General features: G+C 44.2%; 1 protein-coding gene across 1 annotated transcript in view; it reads right to left on the bottom strand.

The window, feature by feature from the left end:
• Positions 1-27,877, bottom strand: part of LOC311226789 (multiple PDZ domain protein-like) — a gene marked incomplete at its 3' end in the record, with an annotated part of 241,582 nt that overhangs the window by 104,196 nt on the left and 109,509 nt on the right. Inside the window, exons 12-17 of the mRNA XM_084312194.1 lie at positions 25,891-26,031; positions 21,178-21,257; positions 19,419-19,565; positions 14,315-14,485; positions 11,362-11,622; positions 2,542-2,751 (exon numbers count right to left, since the gene is read on the bottom strand). Of these exons, the coding sequence (XP_084168320.1) occupies positions 2,542-2,751; positions 11,362-11,622; positions 14,315-14,485; positions 19,419-19,565; positions 21,178-21,257; positions 25,891-26,031 (1,010 nt within the window). The remainder of the gene's footprint in view (positions 1-2,541; positions 2,752-11,361; positions 11,623-14,314; positions 14,486-19,418; positions 19,566-21,177; positions 21,258-25,890; positions 26,032-27,877) is intronic.

Genomic DNA, 27,877 nt, shown 5'->3' with positions numbered 1-27,877 from the left:
AGACAAGTCAGTAAATACACTTGACCTTTCCATCGCCGGAGCCTCTCCTTCGAGTCTCACTGTGTGATCCAAGGTAAGATCCAATATAGGAGAAATGCTGAAAGAACCGCAAGAAGCTCTTCTCACAGAGATGAAAAAATAAGATAAAACAACTTGCACCAAAGGGCACAGGTGCCCGAAGCAATAAATATGTTGCTGGACGGATCTAATATTTTGTGTGCTGCTGGCATGCTGTCTGCCCCCCCCCCCCCCCCCCCCCCTATCTCCTGCTGACGGACACGTAGGCTGGCCAACCGGGACCAGAAGTTTGGTCCACAAAGGCTAAAGTTACGTTACGTTGGTGTAACGGAGGTACCGCGAGTATATCCACAGTCACTATGGACTTCAAGTGTTGTGAAGTGACTGTGGCACGTAGCGGTACTGCAAGTAAACTCACTCCCCCTTAAAAGGGATCCAGACACATTACCAAGAAGTGAATTCACCTCTTGGTATAGTGGTCTGCGATGTTGCCCGCGGCGTGGGAGACCGGGGTTCGACTCCCACTCAGGGCATGTAAAATAAGAACGGTTTCAGTGGTGCCGTGACACGGATGCGTCTATTCTTATCCTAACGGATTTATGCTTCCGCGTTCGCATTTTTCGAATCTGATTGGCCACTGACGTTTCTGGTGCGATCTGATTGGCCACTGACGTTTCTGGTCATGTAACGTGTGCGCCCAATCGCGTGACGCGCCCATTTCCGCCTCGAACAGCAGCAAACGACCTAACGCCTAGTTTATCACTGGTTAAGCTTAGGCGACTCTTTCGAAGTTGGTTAAGGTTAGAGTTTGGAATCAGGGCTGGCGTTCTATCGCCCTGCTCTAAGACAAACTCTAACCTTAACCAACTTCGAAAGAGTGCCTAAGCTTAATCGGCGAAAGAACTTGCCGTCACACGATTGGCGCGACCAGAAACGTCAGTGGCCAATCAGAGCGCAAAACGCGAACGCGGAAGCATAAATCCGTTAGGATAAGAATAGACGCGACCCGGATGCCTTGGGTGGTGTGAGTTTAGGGGGGTGAGTGTAACGGAGGTACCGCGAGTATATCCACAGTCACGATGGACTTCAAGTGTTGTGAAGTGACTGTGGCACATAGCGGTACTGCAAGTAAACTCACTCCCCCTTAAAATGGATCCAGACACATTACCAAGAAGTGAATTCACCTCTTGGTATAGTGGTTTGCGATGTCGCCTCCGGCGCGGGAGATCAGGGTTCGACTCCCACTCAGGGCATGTAAAATAAGAACGGTTTCATTGGTACAAGTCCATGTAAAGCAATGCTCTGAGTTTGTCGCACCACAGAAATATGTTGTTATTAACCACCCGGCCAAATTTGAATGATCGGGGGGGGGGAAACACCAAGTATATAACATTAGGTTTTAGAGAAGGCTCTGAAACCATGCTTCTCTCTCTCTATCTCTCTACCTCTATACCTCTCTCTCTCTCTCTCCCTCTACACCTCCCTCCCTGTCTCTTCTCTCTCCATCTTCTCTATCTCGCTCCATCTTCTCTATGTCTGTCTTTTCTCTCTCCCTCCCTATTTCTCTTCTCTGCCTCTCCCTCCCCCCTCTCTCTCTCTCTCTCTCTCTCTCTCTCTCTCTCTCTCTCTCTCTCTCTCTCTCTCTCTCTCTCTCTCTCTCTCTCTCTATCTCTATCTCTCTCTCTCTCTCTCTCTCTCTCCCTCTCTCTCCCTCTCTCTCTCTCTCAGTGTGGCTCCAGTGCAACAAAAAATGTGGGGTTTGTTGGGGTGTGTGTGTGTGTGTGTGTGTGTGTGTGTGTGTGTGTGTGTGTGTGTGTGTGTGTGTGTGTGTGTGTGTGTGTGTGTGTGTGTGTGTGTGTGTGTGTGTGTGTGTGTGCAGGTGAGCGGGTGTGTGTGTGTGTGTGTGTGTGTGTGTGCAGGTGAGCGGGTGTGTGTGTGTGCGTTGGCTGTTTTTAGTTGAGATGTTTTAATAAAGAATATCAAAAGTATCTCTCTCTCTCTCTCTCTCTCTCTCTCTCTCTCTCTCTCTCTGTATCTCTCTCTATCTCTCTCTCTCTCTCTCTCTCTCTCTCTCTCTCTCTCTCTCTCTCTCTCTCTCTCTCTATCTCTCTCTCTCTCTCTATCTCTCTCTCTAAAGAGCTGTGGGTTGTTCTACTCTGCTGCTCGACTCCACCTGTTTCCCTGCATGAAAGATTCAAGGTGTCTGTAATGTGATCCTGTTACTGGAGAGGAGACCTCATGGTAGAAAGAGAGGAGAGAACACACACACACACACACACACACACACACACACACACACACACACACACACACACACACACACACACACACACACACACACACACACACACACACACACACACACACACACACACACACACACACACACACACACACACACACACACACACACACACACACACACACACACACACACACACACACACACACACACACACACAGACACAAGGACAAACACCCTCGGTGTTGTAGCAAACATTTTTATATATATTATTTTCTTACAGGCAGCGGTTTGGCCACCCCGATCTGGACTTGGCCGAGGCGTGCCCCCTTCAGGGCCTGGACGGCGTCCTCCAGGCTGGCGTCCTCCAGGTTGGTGCTGTTGACGAACATGAGGCGGTCGCCTGGCAACAGCCGTCCGTCCCGCTCTGCCACGCCGCCGGGGACCAGCGAGCGGATCACGATCACCGTCTTCAGGGAGTCCACCGGGTCCTGGGGGCGGAGCCAGGAGAGAGAGAGGTTAGAGTCCACCGGGTCCTGGGGGCGGAGCCAGGAGAGAGAGAGGTTAGAGTCCACCGGGTCCTGGGGGCGGAGCCAGGAGAGAGAGAGGTTAGAGTCCACCATGTCCTGGGGGCGGAGCCAGGAGAGAGAGAGGTTAGAGTCCACCAGGTCCTGGGGGCGGAGCCAGGAGAGAGAGAGGTTAGAGTCCACCAGGTCCTGGGGGCGGAGCCAGGAGAGAGAGAGAGGTTATAGTCCACCAGGTCTGGGGGCGGAGCCAGGAGGGAGAGAGAGAGGTTAGAGTCCAGGAGGGAGAGAGAGAGGTTAGAGTCCACTGGGTCCTGGGGGCAGAGCCAGGAGAGAGAGAGGTTAGAGTCGACTGGGTCCTGGGGGCAGAGCCAGGAGAGAGAGGTTAACCCCATGAGAAAATCAACTACAGGGGGGGGGCGGGGCCAGGAGAGAGAGAGGTTAACCCGCGTCTCTACATTTCGTAGCCGCATCTCTGCAGACCCCTCTCTGTTGGTTGAACTCCATTTCTGCAGACCCCTCTCTGATTGGTTGAGCGAAGCCCCTCTCTGATTGGTTTTGCTCGTCACGCAGTAAAAGGCGGATGTAATGTTATCATATCAATCGCGTATAACGTTATTTCGCGTGACTTCGCGGTTTATTCATAACGTTATGCACATTTCACAACACAGCCAGCTGTCAGAAACTGTACATTGTAACGTTATGTTATTTCGCGGCCTGCCCATTTGATGTTCCCAAATCATATTCAGAAAAGTATCACAGAGACTTATATTGACCAAGGAATTAGTTATTATTAGTAAGACACAACATTTCCGTAGCAATTGGGGGGAACACCCTTGACCTAGTCCTAGCCTGCGGTCTCACTGTGTCAAATTTGACCGTCTCCCCCTATGTTCCTGCTCTCTCAGACCACTACCTCATCAAATTTCAAATTAATCTGACGGTTTCTCGCCCAGACAGTGTAGAATCCTACATGAGCCGTCATATTAACGCCTCAACTGTCCCAATTCTAGTTAACTGCCTACCAGACACCCTCTCTCCCTTCCTCTCTTACTCTGGCCCCCTTGATCTCTTTACAGACAAACTTAATGCCGCCCTTCGTAGCACGCTCGACATTGCCAAATTTGCGTATGAGATCGCCGAGGGGTAGCATGTAAATCGAAAATAGCAAAGGGCCCAGGACAGAGCCTTGTGGGACACCCCTTAAACCTAAAATTAAACGTGCTCCGCAAAAACTAACTCCCTGGTTTACGGAGGAAACGCGCTCCTTTAAAAAGGCTTGTCGCAAACTTGAACATAAATGGCGTTCGACCAAACTCGAAGTATTCCGCCTCGCCTGGAATGATAGTTTACGTAACTACAAAAAGGCACTCTCACTTGTCAAAACCTCTTATTTTTCCAGGCTCATAAATGAAAACAAAAACAACTCAAAGTTTCTGTTTGACACAGTTGCAAAACGTACGCAGAAACAACCAAGCGCCCTAAACCATGCGTTCTCGGCTAACAAATTCATGAAATATTTTACCAAGAAAATTGACCTCATTAGAGATGAAATTGTTGCTTTACTCAACAATCAGAGTCCCTCCCAACCTTTGACGGGCATTCCCCCTGACTTTGATTCCAGTCATACGCTATGCTGCCTTGAAAACGTCTCACTTAGTGCCCTCTCTAAACTGGTTGGCGCGGCTAAACCTTCAACCTGTCTGTTTGACCCTCTCCCAGCAACTCTCATCAAAAAACTCTTCCCAACTCTAGGCCCTGCCCTACTCAATATCTTCAACACCTCTTTGTCTACTGGTGTGGTGCCCCTGGCCTTTAAATCAGCCGTCATTAAACCACTACTTAAAAAACCGAACCTCGACCCTCTAATCTTGAAAAATTACAGACCTATCTCCAATCTTCCATTCCAATCAAAGTGTTAGAACGGATCGTCGCAACGCAACTTACTGACCATTTATCAAACAATAATCTTAATGAATCATTTCAATCTGGCTTTAGAGCCTTACACTCCACCGAAACGGCGGTTACCAAAGTCACAAATGACTTACTGCTCTCTCTTGACTCAAACCTCACTTCTGTGCTCTTATTGCTTGATCTCAGTGCAGCCTTTGACACTATCGATCACTCGATTCTTCTAGGTCGGCTTGAGAATCATGTTGGCATTCGGGGTCTCGCACTAGCTTGGTTTAAATCCTATTTAACTGATAGAACACACTGCGTGGTCTATAATGATTTAACATCTGAGACCCTCCCAGTGCAATGTGGTGTCCCACAAGGCTCTGTCCTGGGCCCTTTGCTATTTTCGATTTACATGCTACCCCTCGGCGATCTCATACGCAAATTTGGCATAAACTTTCATTTTTACGCTGATGACACCAAATTATATATACCTATTAAGCCAAATGATTCCTCCCAACTACAAAACCTTGAGGCCTGCTTGCTTGCCGTCAAAAAATGGATGTCGCAAAACTTTCTACTCCTTAATGCAGATAAAACTGAGATGTTAATTGTTGGCCCCCCAAACCACAGAGGCCTGTTTCAGGACATCTCCCTCAACTTTGATACCTGTCATGTATCCCAGAGCTCCACCATAAAAAACCTCTGAGTCATTTTTGATTCCTCCCTCTCATTTAATGCACATATAAAAAATGTCACCAAAATTGCATTCTTCCATCTTCGTAATATCGCAAAAATACGCTCCATTTTAACTCTGGCTGATGCTGAAACCCTGATTCATGCTTTTGTCTCATCACGTCTGGACTACTGTAATGCACTTTTTTCAGGCCTACCTAATTCAAGCATCAAAAATCTTCAACTCGTGCAAATGCGGCTGCACGGATACTAACTAGAACTAGAAAATTTGATCACATCACACCAGTTTTGTCCGCCCTACATTGGCTTCCTATCCAAGCCCGTTCTGACTTTAAAGTGCTACTCCTCACCTACAAAATTTTAAATGGGCTTGCACCGCTCTATCTATCCGATCTCATCTCCCGATACTCGCCCGCTCGTGCTCTGCACTCACAAAATGCGGGGCTTCTATCGACCCCTAGGGTTAAAAAGAAATCCGCCGGCCACAGAGCCTTTGTCTACCGCGCTCCCTACCTGTGGAACAAATTACCTGCCGTCATCAGGGGCGCCTGCTCTGTCGAAGCTTTTAAATCCCTGGCAGCAATTCTTTAGGAAGTTAATAGATAATAATAATAATAATAATAATAACTTTATTTGTATAGCACTTTTCATACAGAGGTTGCAGTTCAAAGTGCTTCACAACAGCAAAAAATACAGGCATAAGCGAGCATAAAAAGATAGACAGGTAGAATCACAGTGTTTCACATTAGGATCTAGCATCCCAATAGGCTCTCCGCTTACAGTTTCCAGTAACACAAATAGTAAAAATAGTTTAAAATGATTCAGTTTAAAAATAGTCAAAAAATTATAAAATAGAACGGACATAAAAAATACAGGCATGAGCGAGCATAGCAAGATATGGCAAATCACAGTGTTTCACATTAGGATCTAGCATCCTAATAGGCTCTCTATTCAGTAATACTCCTGTAATTCATGAACAAATAATCACAGTGTTTCACATTTGGATCTAACAAATAATAAGAATAAAATGATTCAGTTTAAAAATAGTCATAAATAATCAGTGTTTCACATTTGGATCTAGCAAATAATAAGAATAGTTTAGAATGACTCATCCATTTATTTATTGCCAGTAAGCAGTCTGTAATGGAGCTAATCGCTGTATCATTTGGTTCAGCAGATATGTACAGTTGTGTATCATCCGCATAGCTATGGAAATCTACATTATGTTCTCTGATGATATCACCCAGCGGTAACATGTAAAGGGAGAAGAGTAAAGGCCCTAAGCAACTCCCTTGTGCAACTCCATAGTTGTTGTCGTATATATCAGACATGTGATCTCCTAGTTTAACATAGAATTTCCTCCCTCTGATGTATGTTTTAAACCAGCCCAGCACATGGTCTGAGAAACCGACATGGTTTTCAAGACGATCGATTAGAATATCGTGATCGATTGTATCAAATGCTGCACTGAGATCTAACAGGATAAGGATGGAGATCTTATTCTCGTCAGAGTTTAGTCTGAGGTCACTGATTATTTTGGTGAGGGCAGTTTCAGTGCTATGATATTTTCTGAATCCTGACTGAAATTCTTCTAAGATGTTGTTTTCTTCAAGAAAGGAATTTATTTGAACTGAAACTATCTTTTCAAGTACTTTACTAATGAATGGTAGGTTGGATATTGGACGATAATTTGCCATTTCATTACTATCCAAGTTAGGTTTTTTTAGTAATGGCTTTACAACTGCTGTTTTAAAGGCATCCGGGAAAATACCAGTCCTAAGGGAAGTGTTTATGATATCTAGCACAGGGCTTGAAACACTATTAAATACCCGTTTGAAGAAAGCTGTAGGTATAGGGTCAATGTCTGAGGTGGAGGAGTTACATTCTGAGACAGTTTTGCAGAGTACATCTAATGTGATGCATGTGAAACTTCTCATAGTTACATTGCACGGTTTGCCGCAATCAACTTTATTTCCATCATGAGTAATGCTGGCCCTGATCAAGGTTATTTTGTTGTTAAAGAATAGTGCAAGTTCTTCACACTTAACCGTTGATGACTGAGGAGGTGTAGGGGCAGTGTTGAGTAGTACATTAATAGTGGAAAAGAGGATTCTGGAGTTTCCAGCATTTTCTGTAATGATTTTAGAGAAGTAATCTTTCCTTGCTAAGCGGATGGTTTTATTATAAGCAGTTAAAGCATCTTTGTATATATCACAGCATATGGTGGTTTTTGTTTTTCTCCATTTTCGCTCCGCTGCACGACATTTCCTTTTTTCTTCGTTGACCGTATTATAGTTTAACCAGGGCGAGGCTCTAGTTTTCTTCTTTTTCGTTTTTAATGGGGCGACAGAATTTAATATAGATGACATTGCATCATTGAGATTTTCTACCATTTCATTTAGAGAGCTGTCATGATTGTGTGGTTCATGTAGTCTGATAAGATCAATGAACTTTGATTCAGCTTTGTCGTTTAGGAGCCTCTTTTTAACTATGATTTCTTTTTTTGTTTTAGTAAGGGTTATTTGAGTATCAAAAAATATACAGTGATGGTCGGAGAGAGGTAATTCAGTTATTGAGATATTTGTTATGCTTAGCCCAGTTGTTGTTATAACTAAGTCTAGTGTATTCCCAAGCCGGTGAGTTGCATTTGTTATATGCTGTATTAGGTCAAAGCTATCCAGTAGATTTTTTAGTTCCATAGTTTTGGAGTCTGTTTTCTTATTAAAATGGATGTTCAGGTCTCCATTTAGGATCACCTTATCATATCCGGTAACACATAGTGAGATCAGTTCAGAGAGCTCCTGTATAAATATTGGTGAGTGTCTAGGCGGGCGGTATATTGTGACAATAATAGTTGATTCTGTTTTTAGTTCAATGGCAAGATATTCCATTGACATGAACTCGCCTAGTTCTGTGATTCTAAACAAGAGTTTTGAGGAGAAGATTGCTGCAACTCCTCCGTTTTTTTTCTGGGTATTTGAAAAAAGTTATAGTCTGGTGGACAAGCTTCTATCATTATTGATGTAGCTGTGTCATTATTTAGCCATGTCTCTACTAGGCAGATGCAATCTAAGTTATTTTCTTTAATCAGATCATTTACTAAGAATGTTTTATTATTCAGTGATCTGACATTTAGGAAAGCTAATTTTATTTGTTGGACTTCTTTAGAGGAGGTCTGCTTTGGTTTGACCGTGATGGCCCTGAGGTTAATAGCAGGTAAACGCATTGGTGGCGTATATTTTTCACCATGCCATTGGCTAGTTATGATTACTTGTATGTTTTGAGAGATGGCATGGTAATTGTGCTATACTGTACCGTACTGACTGCACTGTGCTTTCGGGGACATTTGATCAGACGAGATGGCCTTGTGTGATATGGGGACGGGGGACGGGGGGGGACGTCTTGTGCTGTACTTCGTGGTGAGATTGTGTCCTTCATGACTCTCTCTCGTGCTGGTATGAGCTTAATATTCTTGGAGGCCATCAAGGCATGACGCATGTTTGCTGATAGGAGCTTTGAACCTAAGCGATTTGGGAAGAAGCCATTTCTTTGAAAACGTTCTGGGTTATTCCAGAAAACATTGAAGTTGTCAATGAATTTCAGGCCGTGTACGAGACATGCAGCCCCTAACCATGAATTAAAATTTAGGAGTCGACTGAATGCTTCCTGTCCTCTGCGAAAGCATGCAATTGGTCCACTGATGGACACATCAGTGTTTGTGTACACAGACTGATGTTTGTCTAGTGTGTTCATTAAACGTGTGAAATCGTCTTTCAAAGTCTCTGTGCCAGTCTTCTTTCGCAGGATGTCAAACGATCCAGAGTGAATGACAATTTTTGTTATTCCTGGTCTGATTAGTGTTGGAAGTTTTTCGGCTAGCTCTTTCACAGTTGTATTGTCTAGACAGATATTTTCTGTGTTTGCCATCTCCACATACCTTGTTATGGAATCTCCAATCAGTATGCAGTCTATTTTCTGTGTGAGGTTAGCATTTTTCTTTCCAACAGTTTTGGGGCCGTTTGTTTTTGGGCTAGGCCTAGTCTGCCGGTTCTTTCCACAGTCCTGTGGCCTTGGTGAAGCCTTGTTAGCCTTCTCAGTAGCCGGCATGTTAACGCTGGTCCCGTACCTTCGGCGTTGGCTACCGCAACGTTCTCGGCGCATGATAGTCTCTTCGCTGTTAGCCGTTCGCTCGGTCTGGGTCGTGTTTGCCATCCGTGTCGCTAGTGGCTCTGTTTTCCTCGTCGTCTCGTCGTTAGCGTGTGCTTCGCTAGCATTAGCGTGAGCTCCGGCATGCCAGCTGTTTGCTTCGCTAGTGTTAGCGTGAGCTCCGGTATTCTTGCTATTAGCGTCGTTAGCGTGAGCTCCGTTACGCTTGCTGTTTTCTTCGTTAGCGTTGTTAGCTACGCTTCTATGTCTCTTTGCCTTGGGTGTTGATATGCGTGTTTCCGAGAGTAGGTTGAAACTATTTCCTGGCGGTACCGGGGGTGAGGTCCTGGATCGTTTATTTCTCCTTTTATCCTTGACGGTGATCCACTGCTTTGGTCTAGCTCCTTGGTTGTGCCAAGGACCGTCTTTTGGGTGGTGCTGTTCTGTAGTTACTAGCATAGGCCAGTTCTCAATCATGGTATTGTTGGCTATATTTGTAGTAGCTTCATAAATAGAGTCAATGAGTTGCTCATCCTGCTGTATTTGGTACAGGGTAGAAACCCGAGCCTCCAGCTCTACAATCCTCTTTCTCATCTCCAAGCAATTAGTACATTCTGTGGGAGAGCCGAGTCCCGGCATCTTCCTTTATTTCTTTTCAGGTTAGGCTAAGCTGAAGCTAAGCTAGGTACTTAGCTGGTGGTGGTGGTGGTGGTGATGATGATGATGATGGTGGTGGTGGTGGTGATGGTGGTGGTGGTGGTGGTGATGGTGGTGGTGATGGTGGTGGTGGTGGGTCACTCACTTCACAACCGGGGTCTTTATGAAATATCATACAAGAGAGCTGTCCGTCGCTCTCTCCTAAACGGGGCAGCTTCCGTCGCCCCGGATATGTCCGTTTCTCTCCCCTACACGGGGCAGTTCCGTTGCCCTGGAGCTGTGCTATTACTCACACTGTCGTCTTCCGTCTCGTTAAAACTCAAAATAACAAGGAAAACCTTCCTCGTCTTTCATAAATATCCTTGCCTTCCGACATAGTCCTTTGTGTGTAGCTGATAAGACGGCTCGCTATTCCTCCCACGGAGAATCTTGCTACTCGTCCTTTCGACTGTGGTAAAAAATCTGAATAGATAAGAAGATTCACAGTTCTGGAGAAGTACCATAGGAATTGGGAGTTAACGTACAGAGTAATTAAAGTTGAAAGGGCTGTAATAAAATATTATAATAGCGATAGGCAAAAGCAGCTTGCTTTGCTGAAGCAGGAAGTAGAATATCATATCCGACTGTTTCCGACATCACCGTGTACACGTCGGTCAGCCTGTCGCGTATTTCTCCCAGGCGTTTGCTCGGCTTAGTCCACTTTTCCACATTTCATGGGGGTGTTTCATTACCATATATGGTTAATTACGGGCGGTTCTATATGCAAATACGTAAAACTGTGCACAAGCGTGGAGCGTAGATCAAGTGATATTTATCAACACAGAGTACTTGCAGGTGTGCGTGGGACACGTCTACGCACGTGTGATAAATCCAGATTTTTCTATACGTACACACATTCTAAATTCTGTGCTTAAGAACGAAAATAGAACACTTTCTAAGAATTGTTGATAAATGAGGGCCCAGGTTCATGCATGTGCTATAAGTATAAAGTATAAAGCTATGCTTTGCAAAAAAAGTATGCAGTCCTCAAGTTCAAGTAAAAAAAATTGCCACTTTTCTGCCCGCCTGTTAAGATGTTTGAAGTTACATTTCACTTATATTTTGAAAGCGCGGTTTAGCTTCCGCAGGACAATCACCCTCCTCTCTCTACAGGACCTGCTCCGTGTCAGAAGAGCTCCTAACCTGGTAGTCCAGGATGCTGAAGCCCAGTCCCGCCTCTCCCTTCCCCAGCTCGATGTTCTGGATCTCCGACTCCCACATGGCCAGGGGGGATCCCGGCGCTGCCTCCTCCGTCACATTATCCCTCACCGTCGTCGTCGCCGCCGCTACCACCGCCGCCGCCACGACGGCCGCCGCTTGTGCCTGAACCTCCGCCTGCTCCCGCGCCACCTCCGCCTCCGCCGCTCCGGGAGCCGCCGGGAGATCGCAGAGGTCTGTCTGTCTCTGCGTGGAGCGGAGAGAGAGAGAGAGAGAACCCTGGATCGTCAGCGTAACCCACCTCACCAGCGCTCTTCTCCCCCCGGTCCCACAACCCCCCCCCCCCCCCCACACACAGGCTGCCGCCCCCTCCGGTTCCGTTTCATAAAAGGGGTTTTCTTGGCAGGAGATGAAAGGGGGATATCTACGGGTTCTAGGTACTACTAGGGCCCCGGTGTGTTATCACAGCTAAAGCCTCAGGGATAAGGATCCATGCCGCCTCCTCCTCCTCCTCCTCCTCCTCCTCCTCCTCCTCCTCCTCGCCCCAAGGCCTCTTTTGAAGTCTACTATCTCTATTGGATATTGTTGACTACTACCGCTGAGGTATGTCTAGGTGGGGTGGTGGTGTTAATAAACGGTCAGCCCTTCCCCCGCTCACCTCTGGAGTCCTCACTCTGACGAGGGCCACTCTGTGCCCCAAACGTTGTAGTGTTATTGATACAATAATATAATATATAATATAATAATATAATATCAGACATTTTCAAAAATAAAATTAAATGTCTTTACATTTATTTAACCTTTATTTACCCAGGCAAGCAAGTAAGAACAAATTCTTATTTAATTTAATGTCAAAAGTATGCATAATGTTAATTCCACGACAAGATATATCTAATGTTAATTCAATTTAATTATTCTAGTTATTCTTATTATAGTTTTTTTTTGGGGGGAGGGGGACCCTGCATATCGGTATTGGTTGATATCGGTATCGGAAAATAAGAGTTGGACAATATCGGTATATCGGATATCGGTAAAAAAAATACAAAATATCGAACATCCCTACAATAAATGGTAAATGGTGCATTTATATAACAGCTTTTATCCAAAGCACTTTACAATTTTTGTTACTCACATTTTTACCCGTTCACTCACACATTCACACACCGACAGCGGAGGCGACCATGCAAGGTACCAGCCTGCTCATCGGGAGCAAGACACTTCGACACGCTGCCCGGGAGTTGGGAATCGAACCGGCAACCTTTGCCAAATTTCCCTCGGGATGAATAAAGTATTTCTATTCTATTCTCTCTAACCTTCCAACTACCAGACGACCGCTCTACCTCCTGAGCCACGATAAAGAGGCTATGTCTGTTTTACTAATGGTGTGCCTCGTTTCCTTGTTCTGTTCCTATCATACCAAGCGATAAAGAATGACTCCTGAAGTGTCACGTGTCGGCGTGGAGCCTTGCATGTTAATTTTGCATACATTTAAAGGAAAGTGACAATTCAGCACATTATCTACATAGCTTACATTGTTTCAAATATGCCATGTTGTTCAGAGGTAACACAACATATGTTATGAAACAGTTGGTTTTCATATTCCGGGAATGTAAATGATTTGCATCCCGTTGGTGTCGATGCACATTGCACACTGTAACAATCACAAATGTGCCTATTATATTTTTGTGTTATTATTTAGTTTGCAGTTCCATGTTTAGTCACTAAGTGGCGCTCCATTGTTTTGTACCTGATGTAGCAACAGGTTAAATTTGATTTAACTCGAGCCAGTGACTCACTTCACTTCCTGTCCACCTGCCGTCCAGTACAGCATTAACTTGTCTAGTTCTCTAGTAATGATGTGGCTTAGTGTCTGTGAAACTATTATTTGATCTATTTACGCTGAATTAATATAAAGCCGTATGACCAGGCATCGTATGGTCATAGGCATAACCTTGGACATTTTTATAATAAATGGGTATGTACCAAATCCAAAAAGCGATTATGCCCTATGTTCCCACATTTCCTTTTTTCAGTCAGATACGTTACACACGTCACACAGTCAGACACGTTACACACGTCACACAGTCAGACACGTCACACAGTCAGACATGTCACACAGTCAGACACGTCACACACGTCACACAGTCAGACACGTTACACACGTCACACAGTCAGACACGTTACACACGTCACACAGTCAGACACGTTACACACGTCACACAGTCACACACGTCACACAGTCAGACACGTCACACAGTCAGACACGTTACACACGTCACACAGTCACACATGTCACACATGTCACACAGTCACACACGTTCAGTGGTGCAGTCGTAATATGGGAACTGGTAACACGCCACGCCACGTGCACGCGCGCGCGCGGGTACGTGCATGCGCACATAACTGATTTATACACACACACACGCACGCACACACACACGCACACACACACACACACACACACAAGCGCATATACGCAAGTGCAATCTTTCTATCATACAAGCTCTTCTTGCTCTCTATTTGTGTGAATGTGCGCGTGGAAAGCTGGCGCGCAGCACAGACACTTGATTCAATATCATATAAGCAGGTAGACCCCCATCACGAATTCCGAGCCACATTAGTATTCACCTCCACTGCCTGTGTCACACAGAATGAAGGGGGAGATGCATTCAGATAGCCAACACCCAGACACTTAGTCTACCTGCGCTTTTTGTTATGTAAAACGGTGGCCGGGTACTTAGTCACAACGAATGGATACAGCGCATTTTTGTGTGCGCGTACACGCGAGTACACATCCGTGCGCGATCGCGCGTACTTCTGTCTCAGTGATCTGGTAACACGGCGTGTAACCGGGTGTGACCACGACTGCACCACTGCACACGTTACACAGTCAGACACGTCACACACGTTACACAGACAGACACGTTGCAACGCGTACCTTAACTTTAGCCTTCACGGACAGAACCTCGGGTCCCGGGCGGGCGGCGTCCATGTCGGTCTGCAGGAGAGGAGCGGGCCGGCAGCAGGCCATGTGCACGCAGACGGGAAGCTCCTTCAGGATGCTGACCACTTCCTTGTGGGTCTCGCCGATCAGGGAGATGCCATTGACCTGAGGGAGCAGAGGTCACGTTTATGGGAGAATAGTGGCGCTGTGGAAAGATTTGCTGGCTCATCTTCGTCGGTTAGAGATGTCTAGAGAAGTGTGTCTGACTCTTAAACCACCAAAACCTTCACAGACTACGACGTATGACGTATATCAGTTAGGGAATATTGTGTATACTGTTTTCTTTTACTCTTACTCATAGTATATATTCAGATTCTAATTATTTATGTATTGTAACGTTACGTATAATATAACCGATAGGGCATAAAGACCCTGATCTGCACCTTGTTTTCTCATATTTTTATATTCAGAGTTAATTATATTGTTTACACTGTCTTTTTCTCATATATTTATATTCCCATAAGCCCATACCTGTACCTCCCCACACCCCTCTCCCATGCTGCTATGACGCCCACATTTCCCCAAGGGGATCAATAAAGGAATATCTTATCGTATCTTATATTGTATCTTATCTTATATCTTCTCTTCTTGTCTCTTCTCTTACATCTTATATCTTATCTTATATCCAGCTGTATAGGTTATATATCGCATAGCTCCGCTCTGCGTCTACTGCAATACTCTTCTATATCAGTATTAGCACTGAATAAATGTTCACATGCACCTTTACACACCTCATCTGCCTGGCCACACCCCCATCCGCTCCTCTACATAAGCAGGGGTGTGGCCATACTAACAGCTCCTTCTTTAGTTTTCACCTTTCACCACGGCAAGTGCCTGTATACACCACTTTGAGACTGCTGAAATATTGAAGAAAGGAGCTACGATGCAGGAACTACGTTGACATTATATCTTTGTTTTCTCTCTCACTATTTTCGAGGAAATACAGCGATAATGTCTTCGCCACTGGGGTGTCTAGAAGATGATGATCATTCTGACCTCCACCGGCATTTTCGTATTAGGGGCTCGCGTCGCTGGCCTAATCCCCACCTGCATTCCTCCAAGCTGCAGTTGGACAGGTATTACCTCCGCTCTGCAGTTGGACTTGGCTTGAGAGGCGCTCAGCTGTTGTGAGAGCTAGCTGCCTCTCCGGGTGAGTGATGGTTTTGATATGCGAGCGCCAGTTGTGTTGCTATGGGGGGAATGGCTACACGGCTTACGAAAGCCGGCTCCAGGCTGGTACCCTTTTTTCTGCCTCTTAGCGGCATGGAGAGAGTTCTGGTTTGACGCCCACGCTACATGAGCTCCTCATCGGGAGCTCTATTTGCCTGGGATCGTGTCCGAATCTGCGGTTCAAACCCCCGGATCTCTGGACGAACGGATACTCTCTGTTACCGTGCAAGGCCCCACCTTTCAAGATGAAAGTTACCCAGCGCGAGGGAAGTGGGTTTGGTGTTTCGTTATAAGAATTCCTCCACACTCTAGTCGGCTGCAGCCCATGAGGGAATTGTGCCGGCACCGCTGTGTCTGTTAATCACCGTTCTGAAGACTGTGTTGACTTCTTTCCTCTTCTGTCTTCGGATGAGGAGAGGGACAGACGGCGGCTGTCTGAAGTGTTGGCCTATATTGTGTTCTCTCGTTGTACAGTTTCGGTGATAGCTGCTTGGCTTGCGTTCTAGCTGGGTTGTGCTACCTGTTAGCCAGTTAGCTGTTAGCTGCGACGCTAGCTCTGTATGCTCGCTCGGCTGGGAACGTTAGCCTGATGCTACCAGTTAACCTGGAGTTAGCTGTTAGCTTATGCTTCACCGTTGAACATTAGCCGTGAGAATAGCAGGCCATAAGACTCTGACTACGACATCATCTTTGACAGAGGATGTAGTCTGCCCTGCACCATGATCGGCTGTTAGAGGGGGGCGTCTTAGCTTCTTTTGCCCAGCCAGTGAGGACCTTCGTCAACGTGGAGACCAGTGTTGCGGTCTTCTCAGCCTGCGTTCATTGGTGCAGGTAAGGGTCCTTTGGACACTTAACGCCTCTTCCTTCCTTCCCTTCTGAATGTTTTGTAATAACGATGTTTTTTCCAAAACGTATGTTGCTTCACTACATTTGGGGATGCGACATGTGTTGTGTGTGAATTGTCTTGATCGCTGGTATAGCTTTCTCTCTACCTAGAAAACGGCGTTGTTTTTTACGTGAGTAAAAATGAACTGGTTTTGTTGTATGATGAGAAGTTGTGTGTTCATGTAACACTAGGAAACGTAGTCGAGCTCACAACTGGCTGGGTTAATAACCCTGCAAAGCTATGCATAGTGGCATGTGATCGAGGGGTGAGTCCCTCTCAGCGTGTGATGACAATAAACAGGTGGCGTGTTCACATATTAACAGGGCTGTACCTGTTCAACCGAGTCGTATCAGGGGTAAGGTGGTGAGGGGTGGTTTTCCCCCCCCTGGTTTTTCCCTGCCCCCCCCCCCCCTCCCCTCAAACATGATTTTGTTTACAATATATTGTTTCACTATGTTTGTGGGGATACGGTGTAACCCCTCAGCTTCTGCTGGGGTTGTGCTCCTGCTTAGAGAAGCAATTTTTGTCTAGAAAATATTGTTTGGTCGCTGTCATGTGGACTTAGCAAGGCCTGTGGCCAGTACTTAATCGAGGACTTGTGTCTTCTCTCGTTATGAAAAACGGCGTTCCTCTTACGGTAGTGAGTGTACTTTTGCCTTTTTTGTTGTGATGAAGGGTTGTGTGTGTCGTTAAGATCCACAACTGGGTTAGGTGTTGGCCTACAGAAGTCACATGTGTAAGCTCTTGTACCAGGGCCCTTAAAGGGGCCCTCTCTTGGTCTGTGTTTTTCTTCCTTTAGGAAAGGTGTAAAAATTCAGATGGCAGGTTCGCACATGAGTCTATGTGTAGCTGTTAACGCTTCATGTAGCACGCTATGACTGGTGTCATGGCTCTGCTTTGTCATTGCATCGTATCAGGGGTGAGGGGTCATGAGGGGGTGAACTGGTAAAACCTTCCTCCCCTTTTTCTGATTGGCCAGGGGTCAAAACCTCCTGTCCTTCGGGCGTCCTGTCACGTTGCTGGATCAGCGGGTCACAGGGTAGGGAGGGGGGGGTGAAGGGAGTTTCCTGGTCCCACGCCATATATGGGCGGTGGGCCACGGAATTCCGCCATAGAGTACGTCACTGGGCGCATTTCTATTGGTTGTGAGACTTCCGTGAGTTATTCAGGCTCCATGTTGTGGACCTCTGTTACAGGGAGTTTCAGAGCCTCCTCCTCAGGGAGTTTCAGAGCCTCCTCCTCAGGGAGTTTCAGAGCCTCCTCATCAGGGAGTTTCAGAGCCTTCTGTGAGTTCAGACCTGAAACACTTGTACTGCGGTATAGCCAGTGTATACCCGCAGTTGTGTTTTGGAGTTTTTTCTTTGGGGGTTATAGGAACAACCGCCTCATGTTAGAACCAAGGGGGTGGTTGGTTCCCTGGTGTGTTGGTAGTGGAGTCAACTCTCGGGGTAGGCCGGGTATGGCCTACCTGTGAGTGTACCCCCGCACCTGTCATGACGTCTGCCAATCATGTCAGCCTTCTCTGCCTCTGCCCCTCTAGAGAGTCGAGTTTTTTTTTGTGGAGGCTGCGACATGGTGCACAACATGCCAGCATACGCCCCTTCCGCCGGGGTGCTGTTTCAGCAGACCCCTTTGGCGCCTGTCTAGTCCGCAGTGCTCCAGGCTCTGGTCGAGTGGCCTGTTGCCTGGATTGAGGGATCGACCTCTTTTGGGGGTCGTCTCCCCGGTGCGCTGCCTGCTCCCGCTGTGGGTGTAGCCACTTGAGTGCTTCGGGGCGGCGTGCTGTAGGGGGGAAGGGCCTGCTCTTGGATGGGCCCTGTCCAAATACGCTGGCGATGTGGGGGGTGGTGTCACTAGTGACCGCCTGGTGGGGTCTCGATGCTGCGGCAGCGTCGTTGGCATCTCCACTTTGGAATGTATGGTTTCAGGGAACACTAATCTGATTAAGTCTTAAAATGCTGCAAAAATACAGGTCAGTTGTTATTTGATCGCAAATACTTCAATGAATGGAAATTCTGCCTCTTCACCAAGGAAACCATTTCTTTTGTAAATACAACGTCGACAACCAATGTTTTAGATACACTTTAGATGTAATTTTTCAACTGCATTCTGGCAAACCAGATATCAAAACGCTGACAGATAAATCGTCTGAAATGGAGTAGAGTAGGCATTTATGTACAGAGGCAGACAAAAGACAAACAAAAACCTTTCACTTCCCTCAGTAAGTAAGAAATCCACATGGTAGAATTACTGTTGAACATAAACCAAGCACCATTCAACATACTATGTTAAATAAATACCAGTTGTATATTTATATTTGTGAGAAAAAGCTACATGAAAATGCATTATTCCTCCCATTATACAATAAAGACATTATACTTCTAAATTAGGGATGTTCGATGTTGGCTTTTTTTTTTTACCGAAATCTGATATACCGATATTGTCCAACTCTTAATTTCCGATACCGATATCAACCGATACCGATATATGCTGGGTCCCCCCCCCCCCCCCCCCCCAACGGAATAATTTCAGGTAATTAACATCACATATCTCTTGTCGTGGAATTAACACAACATTATGCATACTTTTGACAATAAATAAAATAAGAATTTGTTCTTACTTGCTTGCCTGGGTAAATAAAGGTTAAATAAATATTTTTACCGATACCGATCATTTCCGATATTACAATTTAATGGCAATATCGGTAGGCCGATAATATCGGACATCTATATTCTAAATCAATAAATGTCTGCCCAAAATAAATGTTGTTATTTACATGTTGCGTGCATGTATCCCCTCCCTACTTTCCCCATTTCCCCCACATGGAATGCACCTGATTGGATTGGAACGACACGCTGGTGCTCTAGTGCGACATCTAGTGGCTGAACGTTATCTATGGCCCCTTTAATGAACTGATCTGAGATAATGATGATTCCTCTCAACGTTCTCCCCCTGGTGGTGACTTCAGGAAGGGGCCCTCACCTCCAGGAGCTCGTCTCCGCTGAAGAGCTTGCCGCAGCGGCCCACGGGGCCCTCGGGCAGGACGGAGCGGATGTAGTGATGTCCGCCGTTGGCCTCCAGACTGATGCCCAGGCCGCTGCTCTCTGTGAACTTCTCCACCTGAGCCACCTGGACGAAAGGCGAGAACAACTCAGCAGGGCTGGTGGAGACGCTCTGCCGAATAGGTGTTATTGCTAGGGGGGTAACGGCACGTGTATTCGTCCTGCGACTTCGCGGTACGGACGGTTGCGGACTATACGGAACACTGAACACTGATCTCTCCACACACAAGCACACATGAACACACATACACACACACACAACACAACATTCTGCACTCGCTCACACACAAACGCACCACAGGTCACTTTAAACTCACAAGAAAAGGACACTTTAAAGGAAGGGGGAAAAGGACACTAAGAAAATAACTTGTTGTGATTGTTGCATAGTATAGTAGTAACAGCAAGTATAGCATAGGGACATATAAGTTAAACTGCACATTGTATAGGAGTGTACATAGGACCCAGTGCCTTTAAATGATTTATTAACATGTCTATTTGATCATGTCTATTCTACTTATTGTATTACTATTTACTATTATTACTATTGTATTTTTGCACAATCGTATTGGGCATGGCCAACCGCATTTCACTGTATGCGCCCTGGTATGTATGTGATGAATAAACTCTTGAATCTTGAATCTTGAATATATGACACTAGGTGGAACTAAGTACAACTTGTACTACTGTCTGTTCAAAATAAATGAAAGGAAAACCTAGCCTGATACATTTGGGATTTTTGGTGCTTTTTTCCCGTTGTACCAAACCGTGGCTTCTGTGTACCATTACACCCCTAATTATTACTATTATAGGCGACCAACGGTAAACGGGTGGCTTATTTAATGTTACAGGGGCTTTCTTTCAATTAAATGTCAGTGGTCTATCACGTTAGGTTTTAAAACAATGTCCAATCCAGCTGTAATTTGGGGTAATAGTATCCTACCGTCAGGCCATGTGATCGCTGGCAGCATTTCTTCATTAGTCATCGGATTCTGGTAGATCGATATGTACATTGGCTAATCATAAATCATATTATTCCAGGCTGAAAAATGCGTTCGGTAACTGGATCAAAGATGGAGGATGTTCGGCTGAGATCCTGGCTCATATGATCCGCCCACAGGCTGTAAAATAATTTAATTTTTTAAATCCCCTCAATGATACTGCAGTGGAGCGATGGCGCCCCTAAGCGGATCTGGCCGGTATTGCATGTTTCGAAAATCAAATATGTGGGTAGATCCTGCAAGTCGATCTGGGACGTTAATAGCGTTATAAATATGGAATAAAACAATAACAACTTGCCACGAGTATATACGTGGCTCTGGTCCACAACGCATGGAATCGAAACACGTATATATACGTGGACGGACGGAAAAGTGTTAATGAGTAATACAGGTTGCTGGCAGTTGGCTACAAGCATAGACAGGCGGGTGTTATTATGCAGATGAGAAACCTCTGACGTCACAGATATGCTACATTTCAGATGACTCACTTGAGTGAGGGACAATATTGTGAGATGAGAATTGGAAGAATGCGCCAAATTGAGAATTAGAGACATAGATCCTATTAATATAAGTCCACATAGCTAGAAAAAATGCTAAACACTGGAAAAGGCCATTTATAAGATAGTTCCCCATTAAACATAAGCAGAAAAAATTGAAAAATAAAGACATGAGAAGACTTACTACTACTTCATTGCTGGGGCCCAGAATCTTCTGCCATTTCTTCGTTAGGTCCTGCTCTTCCAATGCTGTCAGCTTGATCCCTTGAGGAAAACAACAACACACTATACTGTAGGGCTGGGCGATTAATCCATTTTATCGATTAATTCAAATTAATGAATTAATTTCAAGAGTCACCTTTTACTTTACAAAAAGTGATGTTTGGTGAAAGTTAGATTTGCACTTTATTAATCCCAATAGGGAAATTCATTCTTGTTTGATGATCAAGAGGCACCTTTTATTTGTTTTAAGTGAAGTTTGGTGAAAAACTTTATTTACCCAGGGTAGGTTCGCTGAGCACAGATGCTCTTTTTCAGGAACGCCCTGCTTCACATTCACACAGTTCCATTCACACCTGGGAGCTGCCCAGTACAACCACAGTTGACACCATTGGCCACTGAGCAACTCCACTGGAGCAGTTGATTTGCATTGGCAGGGTTTGGCCCTGTCTGGCACCCAACGGGACAAATATTATAGGCACTATAAGTAGACACCGCTACATAAAACAAGCTGGTCTGCCTGAGTGACTGGTGGAAGAAGGAGAAATAGAGATTGGACTGATTGAGTCAAGCCATGTCACATAGTTCAAGTTTGAAATGCTTCTTTCTGTTTTGCTCCTGAGAGTGTGCTAGATACTGTACTGTACTGGTCTGGTAATATTATTTATTTGTGTTAACTTCTGAATAAAACAACTTATTAAACACAAGTACATCTTATTGAACATTATTTTGATATTTCATTACCAATTATCATAGCAAAACAGCTTTTTCAAACAGTCTGTAATGCATTTTGGAAACGGGCGATGGGCTCATGGTGTAATAGCCCACCTGGCCTGAGAAACATAAGGAGGAAAGAAAAAGTAAGGACTTACTTCTGGTCATTATTTGGGTAGAACACACATATTTTGAATGCCTTTTTTTTTTTTTTTGCCATTTTAATTTGCAGATAGATTAATCTAGATTAAAAAAAATTATCTATGCCCACCTCTAATATATATATATATATATATATATATTTTTATTTTTTTTTAAGTGAAGATTGGTGAAAGTTAGGTTTGCACTTCAATCCCAATAGGGAAATTGATCTTGGTTTTTTGTCAAATAAAAACAAAGGTTATTTGAATGATTTCCTTTGCGTTTCTAGTTTTCAAGAGAAAAAAATCGATTACAATCGTAAATCTGATTTATTTGTATTTCTTTATCAGAGTTTTTTTTTTGCCATATTGCCTAGCCCTACTATACTGTAACTACTAACTTACAATCATGAAACAGCAACGGCCACGTTCACACTGCAGGCAAGAGTGGCCCAAATTTGATCACATGGAATCTGATCTTTTCAATTCTGATTTGGGCCACTTTCATGTGGTCCTAAATCAGATACATGTCTGATTTGTTTGAAATAGCCGGCCTATCAAGTTGTAATTAAACGATAAACTGTGACTTCAGTGTCCTTTGTGTGTACATCCATCTTCTTTATGGTCCTTTTTTTCGCATGTGGGTCAATTATTATTATTATTATTATTATTATTATTATTATTATTATTATTATTATTATTATTATTATTATTATTATTATTATTATTATTATTATTATTATTATTATTATTATTATTATTATTATTATTATTATTATTATTATTATTATAGTTCAGGAGCATGTGACCAGTTCACACTGGAATCTGATGTTGGACACATTTAAAAAATATAATGCGAACAGTAGGGGTGGGAATAACCAGAGGCCTCACGATATGATATTATCATGATACTTAAGTCACGATACTATAGTATTGCGATTGCAATATTAATATTGTGATTTATCGCGTTAATTAGATTAATTAATTACACAGCAAATTATCGCGTTATGAAAATTAACTCAAAATGTATTACAAAAAATATAAATTAAAATACATTTATATATTTTTTTTATCTCATTAATTCCATAAGAACGTAGAATACACATTTACAGATTTTTTTTTAATATGGTCCATTTTGCATGTTCTTGGTATCTGATTCTAGGGACATCTATGGATCTCAGGGGGGGAATGTATTCCCAGTGTCAGAAATACTGTGTCTGTTACTAGGCTTGAGTAAATTGTAATGAACCAAATGAGAATATCAATACTTTTTTTTTTTTATATATTTGACTGTGAATAACACCATGCTCAAATTGACCAGACCTGAAAAATCTAAGCAAATTAATAGATGGAAGATGATTAAACAGAAGGTTTTGTAGATACAGTACTGAATTCTGCCATCCGGACACATGCAATTTGAAATATGATTATAGAATATAGAATATCAGGCCTAAAATGGTTATGCAATAAAAATGCGATTAATTAGATAAATTAATTACAAATCCTGTAATTAATTAGATGAATTTTTTAATCGCCTGACAGCACTAATTGTGATTTATTACCTTTTTTCAACTGCAAAGTAAAACTTTGTCAACATGTTTTATCTAATAAAATTAAGTTTTCAGTCATCTCACTTCAATAATTTCTGTTGCAGCAAATGATATTTTCTCAAGCAGACAGATGTCAACACTCTAATCAGTGTTGCATGTACCTGACAAACTGAACTGTTTGTATTACAGTCATATTCCAACTTAACTGAATGTGTGTGTGTGTGTGTGTGTGTGTGTGTGTGTGTGTGTGTGTGTGTGTGTGTGTGTGTGTGTGTGTGTGTGTGTGTGTGTGTGTGTGTGTGTGTGTGTGTGTGTGTGTGTGTGTGTGTGTGTGTGTGTGTGTGTGTGTGTGTGTGTGTGTGTGTGTGGACTACTGTACTATTACAGGTATTGAAATGAACAATGCAACTTCCTTATACAAAAAATATATATTATAATAATAATAAAATATCGATACTTTGCGTCCTTGTATCGATACAGTATCGCCACGCAAAGTATCACGATACTATACTGTATCGATATTTTCCCCCACCACTAGCGAACAGCCAAACAAACATTTTCAAATCTGCTGAATTGAGCACAGAGGCGTGCAATGTGAACTGAGGACAGATGTGTAAGAAACTGCTCACCACAGGCCGGTGCAACTTCACAACACAACTACTCAGCAATGAGAAGCAGAGCTGAGGAGACCAGACTAGCACTTCAAAAGAAACTTTAATCTGCTCATATTAGCCTCCGGGTTAGAAGATGATCCCTCTTAAAGGAACGCGCCAACTTTTGGGGAAATTTGCTTATTTGCCATCTACCCTGGAGTTAGACAAGCAGATATATACCCTTTTCTTCTCTGTGCATGCATTAGGCTTACGGAACAGCCGAGCCATTAGCCTAGCTTAGCGGCATTCACTGGAAGTAGGTGTGCCAGTGTAGCCTAGTTCCCAACAGTCACAAAATACACTCCAAATAACGACTTTAATGATGGATATTGTATGGGTTGACCAGTTAAAGCCTCAGTCCACTCTCATACTAGGCCTGCTAGTGCATTAGATCAGGGGTTCCCAAAGTTTTCAGGCCGTGACCCCCGAGATAACGGTGTCAGAGAGCCGCGACCCCCACTATTATAAGGGTGGTATAAAAAAGTGAATACTTTTTTTATGTATGGTTGAAACATGCAAATGTTCAAACGCACACGCACTAATAAGCATTGGAGGCTTTTAACCATGGCTGGGCTGGGGAAATCATTCAGGCCAGGAAATATAGTGCGAAATATAGCCCCAGTCAGGCCACTTTTTAAGCGGGGGTCTGGGGGTCCCCCACCAGGATTAATTTTCTTACAAAGACTTCATTTCCTGCATTCTGGTGCAGGATTTTTTTTTATTTGTAGCCTTTAAATGCCAGTGTGTGTGATGGCACCACAAATGTTGTAAAAAAAACACACAAAAAGTGAAATATAAGAGAAAGAGAGATAGAGAGAGAGAGAGAGAGAGAGAGAGAGAGAGAGAGAGAGAGAGAGAGAGAGAGAGAGAGAGAGAGAGAGAGAGAGAGAGAGAGAGAGAGAGAGTTCTCCAACTTGTGTGAGTTTAGACTGCGTTACCTTCTGTTGCAGTGATCTCCTGGTTGTTCCTCACCTAGGTTATCTAACTATCACGCTGCTACAACTAGAAACACTGGCCTGGCCTGCTTCTAAGTTCCGTGGCCTGACTGCATACATTTTGTATTTTATTTTATTTTATAAAATTGTATTTTAAAAAGATTTATGAAATCAATACATTCTGGAAATCATCATTTACGTGTCATGTCCGACGACCCATCCCTTATTATAAGACACCAAAAACAACAATTGAACATAACAATAATTTCCCATGGTTTCTAAGCTACACCATGCACACCACCAGAGGCCAAAATACATCACATATATGTTATTTATGTGCGTTTATCCCAAGCGTTCTCTAAATATTCAGCAAGTGCAAAAACCATGTGATCAAAAATCTATTTTAATCCACTGCATCACTAAACCACATTAACTCAAGGTTTTTACACCTGTCAAATAACCTTTCACGCAACTCATAGTATAGTGGACAATAAAACATAAAATTAAACTGATTCTCAGTTAGAGACCACTGCTGCTATTCAGTGTGATCCTGAACAATAACAGCAGACTCCCTCTCTCGGGTAACCTTGTCTCTGTAACACATCCCCGGGTCCCCTATATACCATCTCTGTCCTCGCTGAGCTGACCCTGGACCAGGCTGACATCAGATCCCCCAGGTCCCTTACCGTCTCTGTGCTCGCCGAGCTGACCCTGGACCAGGCTGACATCAGATCCCCCAGGTCCCTTACCGTCTCTGTGCTCGCCGAGCTGACCCTGGGTCAGCCTGACATCAGATCCTCCGCTCAGAGGCTGGGGCTGCTTCTCCTCTGCAGAGACGACGACAGAGAAGAGAGAGAGGATGGATGGAACACTTTGAACAGACAGACAGACAGACGGACGGACGGACGGACGGACGGACAGACAGACAGACAGACAGACAGACAGACAGACAGACAGACAGACAGACAGACAGACAGACAGACAGACAGACAGACAGACAGACAGACAGACAGACAGACAGACGGACGGAGACAAAAACAAGAATGAAAGACCCGCCCCTCCCGCAAGAAACACGCAAACAAATACACAACTTACGTCATGAACGACCGGAACATACATGTAGAAGAACTCTGCTAGCTTTGCGATGTGAAATGTGACTGAGTCACTGTCCGTTGCTGTTGTGTTATGTCCTCTAGGCTGCAGCAGCAAATTGTGTGTTTATGTTTACGGCTGTTCAGTGATTACTGGCTCAATTACAGACTTCACGTAGTTCAAGGACTCCCCCCGCCGGGGCCTCGGATGCTATCTATAGCCAACCATGCGGTCGCGGTAACGGGGGGTTGGGGGGTTAAGTAGGAACAGAGACGCCTCAAAAGGGAGACTAACAGAGTCCTCCTCACGTCCTCCGATCTGTCACGTGACCTACGCAAGGAGACCGGCCTCCGTTCAGACCAACGATAATCATCTTTATGATGATAATCTTGATTTTTATTCGCACCCTTCATACACGGCATGCAGCTCAAAGTGCTTTACATACAAGGCATTCAAACTATGATACAAATAAATGTACAGTAGAAAACGTACATACATTACATACTTTTCCAAAGTCGAGTTCAAGTACTTTCGCTTACTTTAGTGCCCCTAGAATGCATTTCAACATCCCTTATAGGTCTGGCAAATAATTTTTTTAAATACATATAGTGAGTATAATCTAAAATAGTAAATGGTAAATGGTGCGTTTATATAACAGCTTTTATCAAAAGCGCTTTACAATTTTGTTCCTCACATTTTACCCGTTCACTCACACATTCACACACTGACGGCGGATGCGACCGTGCAAGGTGCCGACCTGCTCATCGGAAGCAATTAGGGGTTAAGTGTCTTGCTCAAGGACACTTCGACACGCTGGCCAGGGATGGGCGGGAATTGAACCGGGAACCTCTGGATTACCAGACGACTGCTCTACCTCCCGAGCTACTTTCGCCCCCATATCAATCAAGCGTGTGTGTGTATATATAAGTACATATATATACTCATAATTATGGTTTATGGTTTATCATCAAATTAAATCATATATTATTGAACCACAACAGAAAAGCTAAATCATTTGCAAGCATTACTGGAGTAAACCTGTTCAATATTTGAATGAAACTGTTTCGCAAAAGCCCTGCTCTTGATGGATGCAGTGGATCATTGAAATCTACTGTTCTGTTTTCTGTCCGACGCGCAGAAAGATGATGCTCTTTTCTCATAATAAGGAGGAGCAGGAATGTTAACCTTGTGGAAACGGAAGGAAGAGAGAGACGTAGAAAATTCATGAAAAATGTATAAAAAAAAAAAACTGTGCTCTATTTTGACAGGGCGATGAGTTGCATCAAAGAGATGTCAGGCCTCGTTCCATTGATATCCCTCCTCCAGTGACCGCATCGCCCCCACTCGAACCTCTACGCTTCTCTGAGAACGCTGCGTGTCAAAGTGATGCACAGGTATGTGGTTCTCTCATGCCAGTCCCAATCGCAGTCAGAATGAGGGTCAGGTAAGTTCAGCATGGGAGTAATTTTTTGTTTGAGTGGACCAAACTAAACTCCTGAAAACACCATCACCTGTATAATAGTGGGCCAAACTAAACAAAACATTGTGATTGGAGGACCGTTGTGATTGGAGGATCAGGAA

Source organism: Notolepis coatsorum (assembly GCF_963971535.1).
Source record: "Notolepis coatsorum genome assembly, chromosome: 4".
Taxonomy (NCBI): domain Eukaryota; kingdom Metazoa; phylum Chordata; class Actinopteri; order Aulopiformes; family Paralepididae; genus Notolepis; species Notolepis coatsorum.
This window is presented reverse-complemented; position numbering and strand designations above follow the sequence as displayed.